General features: G+C 37.4%; 1 protein-coding gene across 1 annotated transcript in view; it reads right to left on the reverse strand.

The window, feature by feature from the left end:
- Positions 1-25,124, reverse strand: part of Cps1 (carbamoyl-phosphate synthase 1) — a 107,918-nt gene that overhangs the window by 31,034 nt on the left and 51,760 nt on the right. The window contains exons 20-25 of the mRNA XM_052192551.1: positions 23,932-24,108; positions 20,956-21,074; positions 6,059-6,200; positions 4,748-4,813; positions 4,281-4,344; positions 2,845-3,026 (exon numbers count right to left, since the gene is read on the reverse strand). Coding sequence (XP_052048511.1) covers positions 2,845-3,026; positions 4,281-4,344; positions 4,748-4,813; positions 6,059-6,200; positions 20,956-21,074; positions 23,932-24,108 — 750 coding nt within the window. The remainder of the gene's footprint in view (positions 1-2,844; positions 3,027-4,280; positions 4,345-4,747; positions 4,814-6,058; positions 6,201-20,955; positions 21,075-23,931; positions 24,109-25,124) is intronic.

Genomic DNA, 25,124 nt, shown 5'->3' on the forward strand with positions numbered 1-25,124 from the left:
AGATCCCTGTGACTCTTATTCATTGTAGCCTGTGAAGATTTCAAATACTAATGTGTGCCATGCAAGTAGATCTAGTAATGAGAAGCATGGAGGGTGCTAAGATTTCCAACAATGTAACAATCTCGTCATTTACTTCAAATTACTTTGAGAACAGTTTTCCTATTGTAGGGAATGTCCTAAGCAAAGTGGTACCCTAGGCCAGATATCATCCAGCAAAGCTGTGTCAGTGGTGACACCAGCATCTTCTTTCCTTGATGCTTGTCACCTACACTGTTGTTAGCAAGCAATCAAGTACATTATCAAAATTCAGATCTCTCCTCCAGAAGAACCTTGGCACAAAATCAGAAGAAATAACTAACCGATTCTCTTGGTCACTCTGTAGAATGAGAGTTCCTTTCCTAGAATAGTTTCTAGCCAAAAAAAAAAAAAAAAAAAGGAAGAAAAGTAAAGAAGAGTGGGAAGCAGATGTCAACACTTCCTTAAGGAACTGTGCCAAAACCCTCCTCAGTGGACGCCTGCTTTACTTACTGGGCAGGTCACCTCGTAATGTTTTATACTATAAGTTTAACGATAGTCCCATAGCTGGACTAAGAGATCTATCAATTATACTTGCTATTGCCCAACATAGTTATGCATTACAAAGAGAGATTTCCTTTCAAAATGGCTTAAATGTTGTATTTCTGAAAATTGTTAGACATGCTTTTTATTTTGTAAAATTAAAATGCTAGGGCATTCCACATCTCAAGGTAGGATAATGGCAATCTCTTGCATTGAGGTTACACCCATTATCAGATGTGATTACGCAGCATCATGGAGCCTGCTGTAAGGAATACAACAATGCCATGAGAAGAAACATATATGTACATTATTGTATATGTTACCTGATCCACCATTTAGGATAACCAAAAGAACACATAGATGGAATGGTTCTCATATGATCTCCAACATAATATATTCTAATGTGGTACTGCTTGTTTTAGATGCCATTAAGGTTCCGTGAAGGGTCAATATATTATTTTCAAAAATCCTTCAATTATATTCAGAGTTTCATTTAAAGTTATGTATGAGAACATCTAAAAGCAGTAAAGATAGTCCTGAAATCATCACACAAGGAAACAGTGTAGAAATTGCATAATGCTATTGCCTATGATGTTTCTTAATATTTCTTTCAAAAACTGTTTAATTTTTCATGATACATCATGGATCCCAGTTTTATTATCAATGCCTTGAAGGTAGAATCTCTGATATGGCTAGTTTTTATATCAACGTGGTACAGGCTAAAGTCATTTTCAAAGAAGAAACCTTAATTGAGAAAATTTCCCATCAGATTGGCACATAGGCAATCCTGTCATGTATTTTCTTGATTGATAATTTTTGTGCTGGGTCCATCCTACAGTGATGCCACCCCTAGGTGGTTGGTCCTAGCTTCTACAAGAAAGCAGGCTGAGGAAGCCATGAGAAGCAAACCAGTAAGTGGCACTCCTGCATAGCCTCTACATCAGTTCCTGCAGCCAGTTTCCTGCCTTGAATATCTTCTTTGACTTCCCTCAGCGATAGTTGTTACCTCAAAGTGTAAGATGGAATAAATCCCTCTTCTCCCCATGTTGCTTTTAGTAATGGGGTTTGCTCATAGCAATAGAACCCTAACTAAGACATATCCTTCCTGCTAAACATGGCATGTCAACATTCTAAAGAAATATTTGTAGAATGCACTTCTTTTGATGTTCAACTATCTATCTGAGAATATAAAGGAGTCACCTAGAAAACTCTTATCAGTGACAGAACTAAATCCTCTTCCTCATCATGGATTATATGAATAGGACAATGAATGTTATTATATTGTGTTGAGATGAATAGGTCAGACTAAACAGTTACCTGTAAGTATACATTGGCTCTAAATTTATCTATTGTTCTTTGTAAACATGAAGTCAGCACATTGCTTCAGCTCTATACATTATCATCCACTACTCCACCTCACCTTCACAGTATCTACATAGCTGTGCCTGCAACCTTATATTATTCATTAACAAAAGGATGGATCACAGAGATTTCCAGAACATGCACAAAACAGTTTCTCAGTCAAAACTAGAATTCAATCCTATGGCTCTGATTCAGTGTATTTCTTTCATATATAGGACTGTTTCTTTGTGGTAAGGAATTAATAAAAGTTATATCAAATATCTAACTACTAGGCATCACCATTAAATTTTCCCACAGTTATTTATATAGTATAAAATAACCTTTCTACAGACTTAGAGTAACCTTAAATCACTAATCCACAGAGAATATATATTCAATGTTTTCATGAGGATAGGTCAATTTCAACTGTAAAAGAAAGCTTCACAGGAACCAAAATCATTTGGAATAGACTCACTAATCTGAACCTGAAGACTAGTAATAATGGTTTCATCTGATTAAGAAAGGAATGAACTGGTCATTGGCAAACAAATGACCTACCTCCTCTGAGAACTGTTCATCACTAAACCACATCCTTTATGGAATGAGGAGATGGTCTCTTAAAAAATTTCAAAAGATATTTATGGAGATTCCTTTATGCTAGTTAGTATGTGACTGATATGTGTTACTGAGTTTTCAACATAGTTGTAATGCATATGAACAAAATGGGGGAATATTGAGTGAAATGACCATTCTATGCCAAGGTACAAGAAGTAAAAAGCCAGGGCAATTATTTTTGGAGTTTCCCTACAAAATTAGACAGTGGAGAAAACTGAAGATATGTCCTAAGAAGAGTTACACTATAAATCTGAACACATGAATATAATTATATATAAGGTATACACTAAATATATCTCTCCTTTTTGATTTTTTTTCTCCACGTTTTACCTCCTGGTGGTAGATGTCTAGGATTCTCTCCAAAGACAGCTCTTCAAAGTAGAGTTTGTCACACTCATCAAAATCAGTGCTCACAGTCTCTGGGTTACAATTCACCACCACTGTCTTCTTGCCAAGTTGGCGCAGTGTGCGGATGCTGGAGACAGCACACCAATCAAATTCCACACTGCTGCCTGCAGAGACAAGGATATTAGGAAAAGGAGTGAGAGGAGAAGAAATATTTCTCCAGCCAGTGCAGGTGAAGGATGTCAATGATTTCAATTGAATCTTTAATACAAAACTTTAAACCTATTTACAAGTTCTGTTAATGGTAAGAGAAATGGGGACTGACTGGACAATAATAAAATGTTGACTTGAATTAAACTTAAGCTAGGTAATAGGTATCTTCATGTTTGAAGAATTCAGGGCTTCGATGTCAATGGATATAAAGAGATATATCCACTATAAAAAGATAAACTTCATTTAGTGAAGGAAATTCAGAGTGAAAACTCTGACTTCAATGTGCTAAACAGCTAAGGCAGCAATTAAAACACTTGAGGTCTTGCTTTAACTCTCACATGATCACTCTTACATGGTTAACCCAGCAGTCTTGTGAGGTGACTTGCAGCTCCGACATATTTTCACTGACTGATGAGTCCTGTCCTTTTTAACAGTATGTGACCTTCTAAGAATTAATCTTAGCATAATAAAGGCCTAAAGACTCCAAATATCACTCTGCTGGGTTGCCGTAGAAGCAAAGATACAGGTAGGCACTGATTTTTCGCATTAGGCCATTATCTTCTAATCAAAATATGTTCATCCACTTGTGGTAGCTTGCTCCTCAGTGTCAGGTGCGTATATACTTGATCATGAGCTTGGCTATTCTTTTCTCAACCGCAGTGTAACATGGCAGTCATAAATGAATCACATGAAACCAAAGGTTAAAAGAAACATTCCAAAGAGAAGAGCTTAGATAGCCATGAAAGTACTTAGGTTGTACAGCCATAAACCAAATACAGATAGGTCATACAAATAGGTGATGTTCACATCAGTGTATTGGAAACACAATCCTTTACTACAGTCTTGGGAGAGGCCTTTGGAAAGTGGAGCCCTTATGATTAGATTCATGCTTTAGGTTCAGCTTGGGGAGAGAGCTTGATCTGATTCCTTTATGCCCTTCTTTATGAACAAGAGTGAAAATTATGATGTAATATTATGATATAAAAAGGAGGTAGAATTTGTAGTCGAGAGTTGTGCTTGAATCCCACTTTTCTTTTGACACTAAATCACTTCCTAAGTTTAAATATTATTTCTCTAGATCTCAGTTTCCTAAATTGTGAAACACTTATTATAACATTTGTTTGGTGAACTCTTAGGGTAATAGAATCAATATTTATAAAGGGCACTAGAAAACTATAAAGTCTTATGTAAACATGTTATCATATTACCAATGTGGTATGGACCACAGCCCAGCACCATTATTCCATGGTCATCAAATTTGATGTCATGCTCCTAAGGGGGAAAAGAAAAAATATTAACATTACAATGTTATTATTCCATCTAATTAAGCTACTTGCCCATCTCTAAGTGTGTGTTTCTCACATGTGTCTCTATTAGTCTTAGGAAATCTCTAAATATAATGTGCTAGAGTCTCATAGAAGCTCTATTTTTAAGTTGATATAGCTCAATATTTGCAACTTAGTCGTGAGAATACAGCATACTTTCATCTTCTCACACCTGCTTGGCATTTCCTAACAGAATGAGTTCAGACATTCCTCGTGGCACCTTTCCTACATGATGCCACTTCTATTACCAAGGTCGGCCGATAATCAAAGATGAAAACTCTGCATTCCCAAAGATAGGCTAAGCCCTAAACCTAGAGCAATCTACATGTGATGATCTTTGTAGTTCTTACCTGGCCATTGTAGGTAATATACAAGTAGTTTGTTACTGATGGGTATTCTGCAGCCAATGTATCAATCTGCAAAAGAAAATTTGTTAATTGAGGTTTTTTTTTTTTTTTTTACTCTTTACAATTTTTAAAGACTGGACATTTTGGGCTGTTCCCATATTTCTTTAATGTCTCATACTGCCAAATATAAATCCAGGAAAAGCTATGTATAACCAAGGCACTTACTAATTCTGAAAACCAAAATGACAAAAGAAATAACAATATAATCTAGTGACCCCTTTACTCAGTGTTTCCTGGGAACCCTGCAGTAGTACCGCTCACATAAAATGTTCATAACTGTTCACAAGGACCACTTATTCAACCAGGCACCTAAAGTGTCTATGTATGACGTCTAAGTCAGACCAAAATGCCATACATGGAAGGAAGTTTTCAGTCTGCAAATTAATGGATAGGATTTTCATTAGTAATAGAACTAATGGGTAACACAGATATCAGAAAGCGTGCAACAGGCAGTAGGGAATCCGGATCTCATTGGACATAATTGGAAAAAGTAAATCAATTCTACTCTCAAGGGTCACTGACTCAGCTTAGTGAGCAAGAATTTGGGGCTGACAGGGCAAGCTGGTGCGAAGCTGGTAAGAAAAAAGAAAGGTAATAATCGCTGAGCAGAAAATATTTAGAATCCGGCTTGTGACCTAAGGGCTTACATGTGCGCCTTAAACCCACAGAGAAAAGTCAATGATTCTAAAGGACAAAAAGCAGCTGGTGGTACTTTAAGCCAAAACACCCCTTCCATTAAAAGGGAAAAAAAGCCAACCAAATGGCATACCTATGAATGTTCATGTGTGATTGTCATGAATGCTAGATGAGATCATTACGTCCAGCCTCAACACGATGAATATGAATGAACCATAATGATGGGGCACTTAAAATAAAGTATTGACCTTTTAAAAAGTTAGTGCCCAAAGAGATAATGATTTTTTTCCAGACGCTCAGCCCCTGTGCTGACCCATATATTATTACACCAAGATTTCTGTCACTACATCTATGTTTATACATAGGTCAAAGGCAGAGCTAATTTTGGTTACTGTATTTAAAGCATGGAAATCATGTTTTCTTTATATCCCACTGCCCCTTCATCCTTGTCCCTTCATGCACAAGTCACACACCCCTGTGCTGAGTGAACCTACCAACAACATGGGCATCAGTCAGATAAGTGGAGTTGTCGTCTAAACAAGCTTCATTAATGGTAATTTTGATATGGCACCTACATATCAAAACAGAAATCCTTGATAGAAAGAGATAATGTCTTACCTGTTTAACCCAAGGGTGGATGTTTTTCTTTAATCTCAGCTCTCTTGTCTGGGCTTCAGTCAGTCCTAAACATTTTGAAATCTGCTTGTCTGAGAACCCAATCTCTTTGGCCTTTCTCAGAGTTTCTTCTGTAACAGACTCACTGGGATTTAATGGAAAAGAAAGATTTAAGTTTAAACCAAGCATAAGCACCGAATGAAACAGTGAACTGTTCCATTTCAAATGCACCAAATATGCTCTTATATTCCATCTCCAAGCATATTCATGTCTCTTTTCTTTCAAAATTTCATAAATATATATTCTTCGAGGCATTGGGAGGCCTCTGGCATTGGAGATGCTGACATCTCTGTAAACTTTTCTCTGTCTGTCTGTCTGTCTGTCTCTTTCTCTCTCTCTCTCTCTCTCTCTCTCTCTCTCTCTCTCTCTCTCTCTCTCTCTCTCTCTGCCTCTCTGTTACTCTCTCTGTCTCTCTCTCCCTCTCTATTTCTCTGACTCTCTATTTCTCTGTCTCTCTTTCTCTGTCTTTGTCTCTCTGTCACTCTCCCTCATCTCTTTAAAATCTTACAGTTCTGATGAATTTTCTTCTACAGTAATAACTAGGGACTTCCTTTTCTACAGTTATTCGTGACTTTATAAAGCTGGTGTTGCCCCATTGGTCACTCCACCCTTCCCACCCTGTTTTATATCCAATGCAACTGGTGCAAATTGTCAAGACTAGCCCTTTGACACCTGTTCCAATCAGACCACATTTTCTCCCTCTGTGTATTTAGCCACTGCCATGGGATCCATTAGCCTAGCTGTATGATGATTCCTAAATTTGTGGCTTCTTTTTCAATATTGGACTTTTACTCTAGGTCTTCATCTATGTGAAACAGAAATCTATTTGAATTGGGTTTTCCAACATTACACAAGATTTCATGTTCTCTCAACAAACCGCTCATTTATCAGATTATTACCAAAGCCTAGCACATTATCTGGTCCACAGACAAACGTTTATTAGATAAATGAAATTATTAGTCTAATTTTCAGTGTAACAAAAAAGACACAAAAGTGATTAAAGCCACCCTTTAACCTAAATTTCAAAACCAATAGAAAAATAATTGGTAAAGAACCAATGCATAAAAATAAAATGCTACTGTAAACCATCTATTGCTCGATACCCAAGGGCTCCTTCCAGCAAGAGCTGACACAATAAAATTAAATTACAATGGTTTGGTATTTAATACAGTAAAACTGAAATATGCAGCTGTGATATCAAAAGATCTAACTCATGGAAAATAAAACATTTTCACGAAACTCGAATAGCATTTAGTTGAGGAGGATGACAAGTCATTTGATTAAGCAGAATACAGACTGGTAAACTACTTATGTTTGGTAAATAACCCCAGCTCAAATTCAGGCAAGCAGTCATAATTAAACCAACACGGTGTTTAGGGAGAGCGGGAAGAAAAGAAGAAAGGGAGGGAGGGAGGGAGGGAGGGAGGGAGAGAGAGAGAGAGAGAGACAGAAAGAAAGAAAGAAAGAAAGAAAGAAAGAAAGAAAGAAAGAAAGAAAGAAAGAAAGAAAGAAAGAAAGAAAGAAAGAAAGAAAGAAAAAGGAAGGAAGGAAGGAAGGAAGGAAGGAAGGAAGGAAGGAAGGAAGGGAAAGGAACAGAAGAAAGAAAGAAACAAACAAGGAAAGACTAAAAGCTGGCATGGAGCTGGAGGGATGGCTTAGAGGCTAAGAGCATCAAGAACTCTTGCTGCCCTTGCAGAGGACCTGGGTTCTGTTCCAGCACACACATGGAGACTCACAACAGTGTATAATTCCTCTTACAGGGTGTCCAACGCGATCTCCTGACCCCGTAGGCACCAAGTAGCTACATGCATGATGCACGTATAAACATGCGGCTACAATACTCATACACATACAGTCAACGTAAATAATTTTCAGAAATAACCATGAGGAACTTTGTGAAGTAAGAATTAGGTCCTCAAGAGTAGAAGAGGACAAGAGAGGGTCATGGGGATGATAAAAGTCATTAAAATAAACTATGTACAATTAAAATTGTCAAAGAATAAAATTTTTAAGTATTTTCTTAAAGTAAATTTTTTCAAATGGAAAAAACAATATAAACAAAATTTTTCATAAACTTTTTCATAAACTTAAATTCTACATTGGTAGTCACTCACCTTTCCATTTGCTTGATAGCCACACAAAGCTATTAGGCACTCTATCCAGCATGCAATATATATAGAATATTCTTTCTAGAAATTTCTACAGGAAAGTGATGCCCAATGAAATATGAAAGAATATTTGATACAACAGAATGATGAAGATTTGGAATAACACACATAGGGATAAGCTGCATGGGGTACCATGAGGTCAAAGAAACAAGATAAAGTGCATGTGGTTGCATGTGAGAAACACCACAGCAGCGGAGGGCTAAGAAAATCAACGTAAAAGCAGTTCAGCTCTATAAAGGTGAAGCGTGTTGATGGGCAGTCTATAAGTAAGGGCCACAATATGCAAAGCAACAGAAAGCAGCCGTGCTCATGGCAGATATGGAAATACAATGAGAGTCTGCAGCTAGAAAATTCACAGGAACCAGGCCGGATACAGCAGAGCTGGTCACTGTTGTGTCTCCTGTGCTTCCACACTTGGTGACTCTGTGCATGTTTTGCGGGTGAGTGACAGGAGATAAATGTTTCCATGCAAAGAGATCTTGGTGTGTTGGAGATGGACAAACAGCCATTGGTGTTTCAGAGCTGTTGTGAAAGGCACCCCTGCTTATCATACCAGGTGAGAATTTTGCGACAAATGCATCAAGCTAGATGCACAGTGCGAAATTTAGGATAACAAGCTGATTCTTGGAAGAATTTTATAGTAAACAAATGAACTATTTTAACACTGACTTTTTTTATTTTGAAGTCTTTATTTTTGCCTTTATCAAGCAACACACACAAACACACACACACACACACACACACACACACACACACACACAAACCCCAAGGCTCAGGCTCTATCTGGAAGAGAAGGAAGAAAGACAGTAAGAGACAGAGGTGGTGGGTAACTTCAAGGAAAGGGTGTTTTCTAGATATAACACAGCAGATGCACATATAAACTGTGTCAAATCACAGAGAATCAATACAGGTTCAAGTAAGAGAAAATACAGTATTGAGGAAGGGAAATAGGCACAATATCCAACCATTAGACAAGGAACTCTTCAAAATTGATAGTTTCTGGGACAGGGAGAATCTGTTTTCTTCAATTGGGTTACAATGGTTATATCAACCATATGCCAGAGCAGGCTCCATGCTCAGGGACAGTAGTGGGGAACATAAACATAAAACAGAAGTGGGGAAGGATCTGGGTAGACTTGAGAGAGGCAGTAAAATACAAGGAAAATATATTCTTTAACCCTGACCATCCAATAACTAGATCAACAGCAGACATGATGTTTTGGCATGTGTTGAGAATTAGAGCTCATGGAACCAGACTGACGACTGTATCATGGTCACACTGTAAATGAAGGCAAATACTACACAACTGGGATTGTGTGAAGTCCATGAAGGATTTTTATAAGATTCCATTCGAAGCCTCTCTGCTATTAATTTCTGATTTTAGACATAAAACATTTTAAAAGCAATTTTCAGTAGTCTTTGGTGAGAAACAGGGGCTAAACAAATTTAGGTTAGATCCCTTCCCAAGCTGGAAACTGCCTGATTAAAGCAAACCAGCCCCCAAAGCAGAGAGCAGGCTATCTCTGTCTCCCACTGTTGTCACTTCTGTGCAAAACAAAGTTGGCTGACATGTCATTATACGCAGAAGAAGACTGACTTTATTCCAACTTGTTCTGATACAAACCCTCATTTTGTATCCAATTACAATAAGGAGGAGGGATAGTTTAGAGACATGATTTATTAGCTTAGAGCCAGTGAATCAGATAAGGTTAAACTTCTTCAGAGTTCAGAAGCAATCGTATCTAAATAGGTGTTTCTCAACCTGAGAGCTGCCACCTTTTCTGGTCAAGAAACTTTCACAGGAGTCACCTAAGACCATCAGAAAACACAGATATTTCCATTATGATTCATAGCAGTAGCAAAATTACAGCTATGAAGTAGCAACAAAAATAATTTTATAGTTTCAGATCAGTACAACATGAGGAACTGTATTAAAGGGTCACAGCATTAGGAAGGTTGAGAACCACTATCCTAAATGACCAAGAACCTCTTGTAATAGCCTCAGATGCACCTCCTCCTTTCCTGCCCACACCTACATTCCTCGAAACAGGACTTCCATCTTCATCAAAAGAACTTGGGTTTTATTTTTGCTTTTTCCTTTTCATTCTTTCTTTCCTTCCTTCTTTCTTTCTTCCTTCCTTCCTTTCTTTCTTTTTCAAACTCGTTAGAATTGTCTTTTAGGGAAAGTAACAATTTTATTTTTCCAAGGAAAAACAAAAATATCTTCATTTGGAACATACACAAAGCACAGTATTTGCTAAAAGAAAGATGAATGCTGAATTTGTATTCAAAATTGTGTTTTGAATCCTCAGTGGGATGCTCCGTTTATGTTATATTATAAATCAAGGGAGCATTATACCCAGCTAGGAGAGCGATCAGCTGAAGGGAACACAGCACACTAAAGCACAGGGTTTTCAAACGTGTGCAATAAATGATTCTTCTATTATTGGATATTTGTGTGTTCTGGGATCAGGTTTATTTTTACACTTTTAAACATATGTACATTAAATCTCTCTTACAGAGCTACATCTTCTAAAATATGCTGTAGATAGTTGTATTTGCCCAACCTGCTTTACTTTACAGAGTTCACAGGGGAAGTCTTCAAAGACTGGTCTTTCATCAGGTCATAGCAAAATCTACATGACACTGTCACACCTCAGGCCTGGGACACAGGGCTCTCAGAATCCCCAGCTTCTCTCTACTTAGTAACTCAGAATAAACTAGTAAAATTTTAGGAGGCAAAACTTCTTATATCAAGACAATGGGAGTTTTACACACTCCGCTGTAATCTTTTACTGGTTAGACATCATGGCTCAGCTTCTCAGGCAGGAAGCCTCTTGTGTGTTCTCTGTGTTATAAACAACAACACAAGCTTTCTTCTCTCTTTCTCAGACTCCCAATGTAGATCTTGTTGTTGTTTAAAATTCTACCCCGTAATCTCGGAGACTTCCTCCACTCACACTTGGTCTTCAATAATAAATGATGAAAGGAAATGGAATAAGTTCTTCTTAATGAGGAAATTTTCACCGGGCTCAAGGAGCTGGGGAAATCTATTAAAGGACTGGAGGAGAGCCTGCAGCATCGCAATTACCAAGGGAGCTTTGCACGCACGGGTCCTCTCTGCCACTTGACGGCTTCCCTCCGATCCACCAATTCACAAGCCGTACTAAATAAATTTCCCTCCATATTGCACAAGCTCTAATGTGAAAATAAGCACTTTACTCGGCCTACAATTATGAGATGGACCTGTAATTTTATTATTGTCCTTTCTCTTAGGAAAAACAGAAGGCAGAAGCTGGGAGCTCTGGTCCTGGTATTCAGTAAATGACCCCAGGTCTAACAAGAGCAGAGAACTGAGTGGCATGTTCTCATCCTGCAAACTCTTGCCTGCTTCTCCCCTGGGTTTGCACAACATTGCTAATAATATTTGGCATCTCCATTATTAATACTGTGCTGCAATCATACTATCGCCACTGGTGGGAAGATTATTTCTCATCTCATCGTTTTCCTTTGGGGAAAGGGGCCACGCCTTTATCCCTAAGAGGACTACAGAAGATACTTTGCAAAATTGTGAGTGGAGTGATGTTCAGAAAAAACAAAAGAGGCGACCACAAGCTGTGTGTCATTAGCCTCTCTTCATTTCTGATATTATCATGGCAATTTCCTCTACAGCAATGGGGTCTTTGAAGGAATGTCACACCTTCATCTTTGCACATGACACACAGGGCAGACATGAGCCAGACCAGTTCCGTGAGAAAGCACAGCATCTTGAAAGTGATCTATGCGACCTGAGTCAATCTGACATTCATGACGTCATAGTATCTGAAGTACTGATTCTCAACAGACAGCATTGTGTGAAACTACACTTTAGCTTGAAAGACAAAAACTACACTCTCAGATCCAAAACATCGTGAGAAATCAATACTGTAGATGTTTTAAATAGTTTATTCCTAATTTCTTGATTCTGTATTATTACCTGTCTTCCTTTTCAGAATTTTCTGTTTATTTTTGCGATGCTAGGTATTGATGCCAATGTCTTGGGCATGCAAATAATCATATTATCACTAGTTTACATCCTCAGCCTTATATTCGTTTTTAAATAAATTTTAGTATTCCTGGTTATACAGAAATGCTATGCTATTTGTTTCAATCTGTTAAGGCCACTCATACTCTGTCAAATTTAATAATATATTTTTTTCTGTGAATATTAATACCAAAGCACCAATTATTTCCAGGTGTGGTGGTATATGCCTTTAGTTCTGGGGGGTAGAAGTAGGCAGTTCTCTGTGAGCTTGAGGCCAACCTGGTCTATACATTGACTTCCAGAGTTGTCAGAGCCACATTACAGAAAGACCCTGTCTCAGTATACTCACACACCTCCACCCCCTTTGCCTCTTCCCATCCTAGCTTGCATTCTTGTATACAGTCCTTGAGGCAGTGATGAATATCATAGTTTTTACTCCCTGAAAATGAACAATGAAATTCTGAAAGGAATGCTCCCAGGCGTTTTGGGTACCAACAAGAGGCATGGTCATTCCTACACTCCAACTTTGTGACTTCATTACTTCACTGTAATGGGATCGCAGGCATTTCTTACCAGGTAAGAATACCCTAAGGGGCAACATTCTCTATAATTTTGCCAGTATGATTTTCATTCTCCTCTATTGTTTTTCCCACACCTCAATGTCTAAGAGGAGGCTCATGCACTATTTTAAATATATACATATTAGTAAGTATGTTAGAAGTTACTATTAATAAAGCAAATGTTTTAAAGGATATCCTCTGGGAGCTCTGTGCCTTTAAAACTTCTGTTTACATCTTCTAAATATGGCCTTTGGGGTTTCTTCCCTGTCAGGCTGCCTGGATATACCCCCAGAAGAGCTCTAGAAAAGGGCATGTTCATTACAATATTGCTGCTCTAAGTGAGGTCGACTATTCATGCAGGAAAATGTGCATCTCACAACATGACAGCTGAGGAGACCTGATCTCCAACTGTTTGTTTAAAAGCTGTGTCTCTAAAAAGCTTTGAAAAAGAGTTGTTGACTAGAAATGAAGGCAGGGGTACTGAGTTGGAATCCTTGACTTCGCCTGACTCACATGACACAAAGGATGGCAAGCACCTGGGTGTGACTCAGTTTCACCATCTACAAAATGTAGCACCATGCTGTGCTTTAAGGTCTCAAAAGAAATACAGATGTCTTCATTGAAAACAATCTCTGGGTTTTGCATCATCCTTTTTAGCAAGTAAACCAGCTCTGTTAACACAATTGAAAATACTCATGAAAAATTTTCATCAAAAATTCAAAAATGGAGCCAGGTGTGGCAGCACATGCCTTTAATCCGAGCACTTGGAAGGTAGAGAGAGGTGGGTCCCTAAGTTCGAGACCAGCCTGATCTATAGCTTGAGTTCCAGGACAGCTAGGGTTACACAGAGAAACCCTTGTCTCAAAACAACAACAAAAGAAACAAACAAAAAAAAAGCTCAAAAATGTACATTTTTGAAGATGTAGACTTTTTTCCAGAAAAAAATATAAATGTTGGCTATTCTCAAAAATTAATAAAAACTTTATCCTGAAAGTATTCTAGTCCTTGGTGCTTTCATGTATATGATCTCTATTTAATGATACAAAACAATTAGATAAATTTTGTTTTGTTAGTAAATGGCTCATCTAGAGCCTTCCTAGATAATTAGAAAAAAGTTGGAGCCTACTAATGCTAATTTATGGTGACTCTCACCACAGTCAGCTTGTTTCTTGGACTATCCATCTTGTGGTTAGTAATTTGGCTGTGTTTTTTTTTTTTTTAAGCAACCAGGAATTGTGTGTTTTATTTCCTTCTCCCTTCTTTGTTACAACTGAGAAATTTTGATTTTCATTAAGACCAAAAATATTTCTGTATTTAATTGATATATTATCATATACATTTTACTAATTGCTCACTTTATGCTAATTGCCAAGAAAATATAAGATAAATAGATAACTCTAAATCATTAGTATACATTCCAGGATTTATGTTCTTCCTTAGAATGGTGAACTCTATTTGAAACTCTTACAAATCAAGGAAAGTTCTTACGATGAAACAACTACTACATCGTATATTAAGCAAGTGGGATGGCTCAGCAGGTAAAGGGGCTTGCCACAAAAGCCTGAAAACCTGAGTTCAATCCCAGCATCCACAAGGGAAAAGGAAACTCTTTCTACTCTGCTGCTCTAACTACACACACCATAACATGTGATTTTACTCACACATAACTATCACACACATGCATAGACACAAACATACACAAATAGCAAATTTTAACGTAAAAAGTAAAGATATTTGCATATTTACTTTTATCCCTAGTGGAATTTGTCATTTAATTTTGAAGGTGATGCCATGCATATGATAATTATAGAACGATGATACTGTGTAGCTTTAACTATTACAACTGGTGGCCAAATAGTTAGACAACATTCAATTTAATCTTACACTGTCTTCACTGAATAGTTAAGCCTTTCACTTTCATTAAACTTAGCATAAAAATGCCAGCAATCATAATTTCTCACTTCCTAAGTAGAATTAATCTAGTCTCCCAGTACATGTTTCTCATAATATACCTATCTATGACTTCCCTCCTATCTCTCTGTAATTAACTTCACTGGACTTGTTCAATTGTCTTTCATAATTATCTTGCCAACCCTTCTCTATGTTATACCCTACTATTGAAAATGTCCTCCTATTGATTTATTTCATAGGAATTTTTTTCTTCAACCTGCTGCTGTAGCAGCAATGGGACATTTTAAAGGAAAGCACACTTGCCTTGAACTCAGACTTGACTCCAGCATGAACCTGGGGAAACCTTGGGGAATTAACTTAAGCATTCAGGGCCCTCTGTTATACAGTAAAATATGAATATAGATCTTCTCAGATCACTCATGTTGAGATATCAGATAGATAGGTAAGAGTTCCAATCCTCTAAGTTTTAGTCTTCATTCTATGTCCCTGAATTAATATTTTCATATTTATCATGTCCATCAATAAAGCCAATCTATGTGTAGCTATTTATATAAATAATAAGCCCACTGAAGATAAGTTAATAGCTAAAAAATATTCTTCAACAAATGATACTGAACCTAGTTCAAGACCTTGTACACAATGGGTACCAAATAAATATTCATTAGTAATTGCTAATAGATGAACATGGTTATTAGTAAAGAAAAATGACATCAAGTAAATGCCTATTGCTGCAATTAGACACACTAACAATATAAATACACTAATAATTATTGATGATTAATAAGTTCATACTTGTACACTTTGAGTATATGTATTTTAATCAACTTAAGACTTTAAATATTTCAGATATGTAAAATTAATATTGAGATATATATAGCATAATATGAATTATCTGAGTACCATTCCGACAGGCTTTTGACAGACTTGTTCATACCAGAATCATAAGAATGCTTTTATACTTGAAAAATACACAATTATTGTCAAACTATGACATTCTTATTTAACTAATAAATGAGGTTTACTCAGGACATTAAATGTTTTGTGTAACTTTTTGTATCATGTATAACTAAATAGATTATTAAAATTAATAGAGTAATATTACACCCATGAGATTACCTAAAATAACCTCATCACATAAAAAATAAAATCAAGTTAAACTATAATGCACTTTTGTATTAGTTCTGAGACATAAAATTTCCCATAGAAATACTTCTGTTTTAGAGAAAAAAACATTCCGGTTTAAGTACTCTTCAATTTTAATACTCTCAAAGAACTTCATAGTCAGGCACCTCTAATCCCAGCACCTAGGAGGTAGAGACAGAAGCATCAGGAATTCAAGACCACACTCAGCTACCTAGTGAGTTCAAGGCAAGCTGAGTCTTCCCGAAATACTGTCTCAGAAAATCAAAAGAACAAAGGAAAAGTAGAAAAAGGAAATTCACCGTATAGATGGCTAGGAATATGAAGACTAAAGACATAGAATAGTAATATGTCATGACTGGAAAAGTGGATTTCCTGCCATGTTTAACACTTCAAACGTCACATATTCAGCACTTTGTATATCAGCCTAGTAAAATAAGATGGGTGAATGTGTTATAATGGGATTAAACTAAGAAATACAGTAGTAATATAAGACCATTTCCTGGGAATAAAAATCAGAGGACTGCACTAAAGTACCCTACCCCCACATCCTGTCATTCCAAAATAAACAAATCCTAACATGCAAGTATGTTATAGTCATATGAGTTTCCCTGAGTTACTTCTATATTCAATGTTTTAAACCAGAAATGATAAATTAACACCAGAAACCAAAGTACAGACAGTCTCGCTCGTGTGTGTGAGTTCTAACAGCTCTCGGGTGACACTTTCCCTCGGAAGCTTCCATCAAACGGAGGCACAAAGTGTTCTTGTCTGATTTTGCCATGCCTTGTGAGCAAGTTAAATAAAAAGTCAATAGAAACGAGCATGTGTAGGAGAGGGCATTCAAAGGGACTGTTCCAGCTAAGGTGACACCTGCATTATTACATCAGCCAGAAGTTTGTGGCTGCAGGGAAATGGCCGACTTTACTGAGCTCAATTTACCACTTGAATGCCCAAGCAGAACTCACTAGGCTTGCCTGAGATTGTTTCCCTAAGCAATAGGCATGCCTGTGATTTTTCAGCACCCACCAATGGGTAGAGTTTATCACATAAACATAGTGATGCTCAAATGGAAACCGGAATCTTGAAAACCCTACTTTCCCCTTCTTCAATTCATCCATTATAGCAGTAAGGGGAGATGAAAAAGGAAGTGAATATTCATATTATCAGAATGGTGTAACATAAAAAAGATCATAGAAGCCCATAGAATATTGGTTAAAAGTAATTTCTGTATTTTCATAAACCGGTAGCAAATTTAGATCAATCATTCATAGAGAAATAAATCCAAACCTTAGCTTCTAAAGTCTAAGTGATATCTCATTGGGGATATACACTACTTTGGAGCATCTAAAACAGTGGGAAACAAATTCCTTTAAACAGTTATCTCCAACATGACTAATGTAAGTGGTAAGTGTGATGTGAGAGCCGGAGGGTAAAAGAGGCTCTTGCAAGAAAACCACAATCTCCATAACCAGAGGGAGACCTTTGTCTGCTGACGTCACAGCACACAGACAGGCTGTGTCTTCTCCAAAACACTCATGTGAAGGAGAACGGGAAACTTCCTGCAGCTTTGCTGTGGCCAGGCTTTTCATGTAAATTTCTTTAATTTATGCAGGTGTAACTGCATCCCTAAAGTGCTGAATTAGAAATGGCGAATGAGTTCAGAAAAAGAATAGTGTTTGAAAACGCACAATTTCCGAGCAGCAGACAGAGGATGCTGAGGGGCTCATAATTTTTCTGACCTGTTCATATTTCTTTAAATACTATAGTTGCCTTTTAGTTGAAAAATGTTCAATTTAATTTGCTGCTATAAATAAAATGTTTGGGACATAGGGTCCTAAAGTAGTTCCTGCTCACACATGAGCCTTATTTATATTTCATTACAACCATATCATCCCAGCTAAAGGATCTTTGACCCTATTTTTGTCTGGCCATTGCTAACACAATGAAATGTGTTATCATTGGCCCTGAAATATGATAACAATGAAATGGTTATTATAGGCCCTGGCTATATGGAATTAAAGCTACTGTGTCTCTAGTGGCAAATGTAACTCTGCTGGAGGCATTTATTATATCTAGTCTTAGTTCTTCTAGATGGTACCTAACACTCCTATAAACTATACACATATGCATGTCTGTGTATGTTTGCACATTTAATTCCTCTAGAACTTCAGTCTTAACTTCTCAAACTCCTTGTAGCTAATCTATCAATATGTAAAGATCTATTGTTGTGTAGTTGATAGGTAATTTGGTAAGTACTAAACCTCTAAATTCCAATTCCAATGTGCGTGCCTACACACACACACACACACACACACATACACACACACATACTGTATGACAACACATCACATTCAGTAACAAGAAACTTCTTGGAGCCTAAACAGATAATTCACATCAATGGTGATACCTTGTGTTGATTAATATCAGTGTACCATTTATAAATTTGATGAACTGCCTAGCATGTTCTTCATCAGCAGGAAGTAATTAAAAACAGCACGAAAGTCAGTGAACACAAGTGGAGAGGGGGAAAGTTTGTCTGAAGCTACCTAAATAACTTCTGTCCCCTGAATTAGTAAAAGTGGGTATATTGCCATCAAAGCATCATATATGTCACCATTTCTGTGCTCGTGGGTTGGTGAACCAGTGATCAGCACTGAGTTCTGAAAGGGAGGCACTCAGTGCTAAGACACTAATCTGATGATCACAACATGTTTCACCTCAAATGATCACACCGATGAAGGCTGGGATCCCTTGCTGTAATTTCCACCAGAAATCTATGCAAAAGTTGCAGACAGATTTAAGCACATGGGCACCAGAGATATGCAGTGGCAGGGGAAATTTGAAGTCCTCTCAACATACATCAAATAAATAATTACCTCCTGGGCCCACATCCAAAGTCAGATTTTTCCAACACAGGATTTAGAGCAATGTAAACCATAAACAAATGTCAATGTAAAAAGAACAACTGCTCTTTTCAACCCTTATCCAAACCGGCAAAAATGTCTACTCCTTGATGTCAGCTGACGATAAGGGGTTTCGATTATTGTGGGAATTGTGCATAATTGGAGAACTAAATCTTTCTGGACATTTAGACATTTCTGAGGAAATAAAAGATCTTGTGGCCCGGGATAATGGTAGGAATGATCAAAACTGGGCCAGGAAACTTGAGTCTCAAGTACTTAGAAGCAGTCAACTTTGACATGGTTTTGACCTCAGACCCTTATATGCCATAGAAGGGTGGAGACAACTAGCTTCAGTGACCAAGTACATTCCTTATTTATATAACATTTGTAACAAGCATCACATCACTATGTGCTTAAATCAATGAACCTCAGTAAGAGTAAACGGTACATACAGTATCTCTCAGATAATAACACAAAATTTAGGGTTAGTGCCATTTGAGTCTCGGTACAGGTGTTTGGATTTTATGCTATAATAGGCATCAAAACTCTTTACATAGGCCAGATAATGCCTTTGAACCATTAACATATTACAGGCTCTGAGGTAGTTTTATACAGATCATTATGAACAAATGAACAAACATTTAATCATAAATATGCTTATATCAGAAAATGGAAACTAAAAGTGTCAAAGTATCATCAAGCACATGCAACAGAATCAGTAGAGATGCCTACAGCAATGGGTTGTTCCTACTCTCCAAACACCTTTCCCTTTTTTCTATCAAATACACTTTTTTCTACTTAGTTATAATCTTAACCTGACTTCTAGCTGTAACAAGAACTATTCACTTAAAGCATGAAATTGCTCCCCAAGCCCCGTGCACGCAAATTAGAACATATATAAAATGCACACTTTTTTCACAATAGCATCTGCTTTTCTTCGACCTAGGGCTGTTTGACACACTGTGAGTTTCTAGCGCCCCCGTGTGGTTTCATAAGCCTTTGAAATCTGTTGCCTAAAACTGAGCACTGGAACAGACTATATATAATTCAACATGGAAGTTTTACTGGTGTCATAAACCAAGAAAAGAAACCCTAAGTCAGCAAAACCCTTAGACAAATGTATAGGTTCCATCTCTGTCTTATTTGCTGACTACTGTTCATTTTACACAAGCTCTTAAAAGGATAGCTACAGGCAATGGTGGCCAGGTTCATCCTTGTTTGGCAACATCCCTATGTACAAAGTCAAGAATTTAACATGGGTAAAACTCAGATCTCCCCCCTTCCAGATCTCCCATTGTCCTCAACATGTTATGCAATTAAATTGTCTGCATTTCCCCAAGCCATTTGGAAATAGTGTATTCTTCCAAATCTTTCTTTCTCTAAATATATCCCTAGGATTAGAAAGGAGATCTCTTTCCAACATAAGTGTGCTTCAGTATATTAGAGAGAGAAGCTAAAGAGGACTTTACATCTTAATTTGGAAATAGATGAGCCTCTTCTCAAAGATGTATGTGTAAAACTTGTCTAAGCCAGAGACAACCCAATAGGCAGTCTTCAAATAAAAATTAAAAGGACACATTTTAAATATCTGACATCAGAACATTCTAAACATAAAATGAAATTTATAAATAATTGGCCATGAAAAATTAAAATGTAAATTAGTCAGAGGTGAAGAGGTTATTATCAGACACTCAAGTATGGCTCATTTATATGCTGAAATATCAGTAGAATACAAAGAGAATAAAATTCTCTATCCATACATAATGATTTGTAGGTTAATATTAAAAGCAGAACTAGGATTTAGAACTGAAAGGAAAATGCACATAAAATCAGAATATTATTTGTTGAATTTCTTATTAATATTCAAACCTATAAATATTTATAAATGTACTCTAGTTACTCTGAGCTCTAAAGACTTAGTTTAAACAATCACAATATTTGATGTCACCAATGAAAGTATAAAATGATTCAAAATATTAATAAATGCCTTTCAAAACATAGTATGTGAGAAACTGACAGTTGTCTTTTTTGCTAATCTTAGCTCACAGGCAGACTCTTGGCCAACTACACAAAAGGGTAACTCAGACATCGCACTGAAAATATGTAGAGTGGTTCAAAGAAATCCTCTTACCTGTTAAGCCCTTTCAGCGTCTTATCCATGTTTAAAATGTCACGCATCTTATACAAAAACCACTTGTCAATAGATGTGAGCTTCACAATCTCATCAAGGGGCATGTTGTTTTCCAAGGCCTGCCAAAAAAGAACAAACACTTAACTGTGGCAACCATTTTCTGAATGTCTTGTTTAATTGAAAACATAAAAGCCATCTCTTTTTGCGTTATTTAGAGAGACTGGGGCCAGGCTACCTCCTGAGATATGAAACCGAATCACTGATGTTCCTTGAAATAAACTTAGGATGTTGTTAACTGCACCCATAAATGCCATACAGAGAAATGTGTGCTCTCAACAGTCTTAACAGGTCCTGACTCCTCCTTATCTTGCTGGGTTACTATTTCCTAAACTATATATTTGCTAGTAAGAAGGATCTAATGAAATTACAAACCTACTCTATTGGCAGCTCCCATCATTTTCTTAAATGTACTTTAACAATCTCAAAAACAAAGTAATAACTGCTCACTGATCTGAATGTACCAGCAAACTACATAACTCCAAAAACCAAACCTTCCAAACCCAAATGCACATTGTTATTATTTATACTTATACAAATGTGAACAATAATAGACATATAATATCTATTACAAAACTTTCTTAGAATGATACTTTATATTTTTAAACTCAGAAATGCAACTAACTAGTAACTCTGAAGTTATATTCAACTCATAGAGTTTTCTTAAATCTTTACTTATTTCTACCATGAGAGCCCATGATTGCAAGCTTTGAACTATAGCATGGTTCACAGTGCACTTGACTAGAATAACACTTAATGAAAACACTCAAATCCATGCTTGCTTTTTTATTTTATTCATATTACTCTTACCTAACTTCACAAAATCATGATCATTTCTATAAAATCTACATTGGTCTTAGTCCCTAAGAGACTAAAAGCGGCCGGGCATTAGTAACAGAAGCTACATAGAAAGTAAGTTAGTCATGCTTTTTTACGGATTAAATAAAGATTGCATGTGATGATGTAAAATGAACAAGGGCCAGGAACCTGGTAGCCATTTCCCTGAGAGGAAGAAACTACAGTCAGGCCTGCTTCCATTGTGAGGCGAGTCTGCCGGTCCTGAGAGATCATCTTCCCACACTGTGTAACTCAGCCATCTTACTCCCACTGGAATGAAGTCCATTATGACCCCAAACACATTTGAGGCTGGTGAAATGTTCTCCAAATAAAAACTAATGCCTGCATTCTCTCCAAATCAAAAGAGGTGGTGACCCAGTCGTCCTGAAATAAGAATTCTGCAAAAGCCAGACCTCAGAGTACCTTGCCCTCTCCTGAGAATCATGAAGGCAGGTGGAGAGTCTCACCTGCCCTCCATTCTTTTTCCCTTTCAGCCCTGCACTGTCCTTATGGTCTTTGTCAAAATCACCAAGTCCCCGGTTGCTGTGGAAATGAACAGTAATGATGACCTCTAACAAACAGGCATCAGTTCCCTCTCCCAGCACTCGGGCTGACAATAATTTATATCCCCAAGCCTGCACTTCTTGCTTGTACACAGCGTGCTCTGTGCAGGATGAACTTCCACACGCTTGCCCTGCATCCCCATCCTTTGTAAGTCTGTTAGAAAAGAATGAGAGATTTGCCTGAGTTTTACAGCCTGGCTGGGAACTAGAAAATGCTATCCTTTTTCATCTGCTTCAAGTGGCAGAAATGAGATTGCTAGACTCAAAGGAAAAATCCATTTGCTGCCCTTCCCCTGAGGGAGAAAATTATATTTATATATGTACCTATATATTTACACAACCACACCCACACATATGAATGGCCTCGGTTGCTTCTTAAATAAAAGACCAAGAGAAGAACAGTATATACAGTGAATTGTCCTTCTAGAAAAATCTGACCTTGTTGCTGCAACCTACCACTCCTGAAAAACATCAGTCTTAAAAGTCAAGATTCGAAAATATTCATCAAAATCATAATCTCTCCCAGAATTTCAGTAGGACTTAACTATTCTAGACATAGACCCCGAAAGAATGAGAAGAGTATATATCAGATGCCCTGATGGAAAAAACCCTTGTTCTTTGTCAGCCCTCTGCAGGCCTGTCACTAATCGCTAGTAAGGGTTGCAGTGAGTTCAAATCATTAAGTGCACGTATCTGTTGCTACCAAGGCATTATATAAAGTCAGACTTCTTATTTAAAGATACAGTTCATATTTTCACTAGTACATCCCACAGGCTCGCACACAGAAAACAGCCCAGTGAGCCTTGTGAACCCAGGGTGTTTTGACACTGTAAGAGAATTAATGCTGGTGCTTCCTTAAATGTCAAAAAGCCATTTAGGGATTTCTGGCCAGACAGATTCCAGCTGCCCAAGTCACTTTTCATAAAATCAGATGAGCTGAAACTTCAAAACTCTAAGCACAGTCAATATGAAGGAGATTAAAATGGCACTTCATTTGCATGAGAAGGAACTAGGGGGTGGACATGAGAAAGGTGAGGCTTTTGTTCTACAAGCAACCTCTCCAATAAGATAATTGCCTGGGAAAGCCTACTTTCCCAGTCTAGGTAGCCTGATGCTTAAACACAGAAAAAAGCAAAAGGGTTTGCATCAGAGTCTTTGGGATGATGTACCATACGATACTAGTGTATCTCCTCTCTAACTACAAGTTCATCCATTTTCAGGGAGCATTTGACAAAAGGTGACAAGAAAGGACAAATCAGAACTATAAACTTTTAATGTACTGGTGCTGTGTATACTGAAAGGGGAACTCATTTTGGCTGTGCTGGTATCTTTTCAAAGTGCATTGTGCCCTTGGGTCCAAGCTTCAAGTTAAATTAAAAAAAAAATACTCTTTATTACTCAATTCAAAGGAAGTGCAAGCACATATGTGTCTTGGTTCACATGAGGAGGTCAGAAGGAGTTTTACAAACACTGGGCTGTTTGCAAAGCTGAAGAAATCCGATGCCTCATCCCGTATTACCTTAGCGATGGCATAGATGCGGGTGCTGGAGGGTTCGGACAGCTCTTTCTTCAGATCCAGGTTTGCGGGCCATTCCTTATTCATCGGGAGCCGGGGAGTGAACCCGTCCACAGACGGATGGCACATCCTCAGAGCCTTCTGGAAACTTTCCTCAAAGGTTCGGCCAATGGCCATGACCTGGGATACACACATCAGAAGAGCTCTCTTGAAAGAACAACCTCGCTTGTTTTTAGTTTCTCACAAAATTTTGTGTGCAATATTTTCCAAAACTTAACAACTGCAAATAGATGATTCTGAGAGTATTCGCATATTTTGTTCTTCTGTTCCCTAGTCACTCTTCCCCTTTCTCCATGCTTTCCAATGCAATAAGTCTTTGACATTTTATTAGGTTTTTACCGGCTAGTGAATGTAGCTGTATTTCCTGAGAGTAAAGAAGACATTGTGTGCACCTGTTCTGAAGCATAATAGTATTAAAATAAGGAACAAATGACTAAATCATAGGGCCCCTCCCTTTCAAATGCCAATGTCCTTTACAATACAAAGCAAGTAAGGAGAAAACAGACTATTTGAAGAGTTCCAGTCAGGATCAAGACAGCTTGGCTTTTCTATAGCTAAGCATTAATATTAGCAGACCCCTAAGAATCATAACAAATACACATAGATTGTGATTTTTGAATCTAGATGGAAGTTAAATTTCACCATGACAAATTTTATATGTCTTTTTACAATATTTACAGCTAATTGTATCTAATCAAAAAAAAGTGGGACAATTTAGTCTGAACCAGTCGGTACTCAGAACTAAATTTAACCTGGCCTTGCAGTCTACCCAGTTATTTTAGTAGATGAATACTGCCTTTGAATCTCTCCACAGAACAGTAAATTGTGTGCAGTTTTTGGCTCCAGTGTAAAATTTCAGTGATTACAATACTGCCTTCAGTAAATTTTTCATGATTCCTCAGATAGATTCAAGCTCACATTAATGACAAATTATAAAATGGTTATGTCAACTGTGTGAAAGATACATATTCAAATACCACTAATTTCAAGCAGATTAACCTTTTTTTACGCTGTCCCAAATGTAATTAGAAGTAAAGGGAGTTTCCAGGAAGCAGGGATAAACAAAATATCAGGACCTTTCCGTTCAGCGAAAAGGAGATTAATATTCCACTGTGCTTTCTCAGTTTGGAATAGTT

Source organism: Apodemus sylvaticus, chromosome 9, assembly GCF_947179515.1.
Source record: "Apodemus sylvaticus chromosome 9, mApoSyl1.1, whole genome shotgun sequence".
NCBI lineage: Eukaryota > Metazoa > Chordata > Mammalia > Rodentia > Muridae > Apodemus > Apodemus sylvaticus.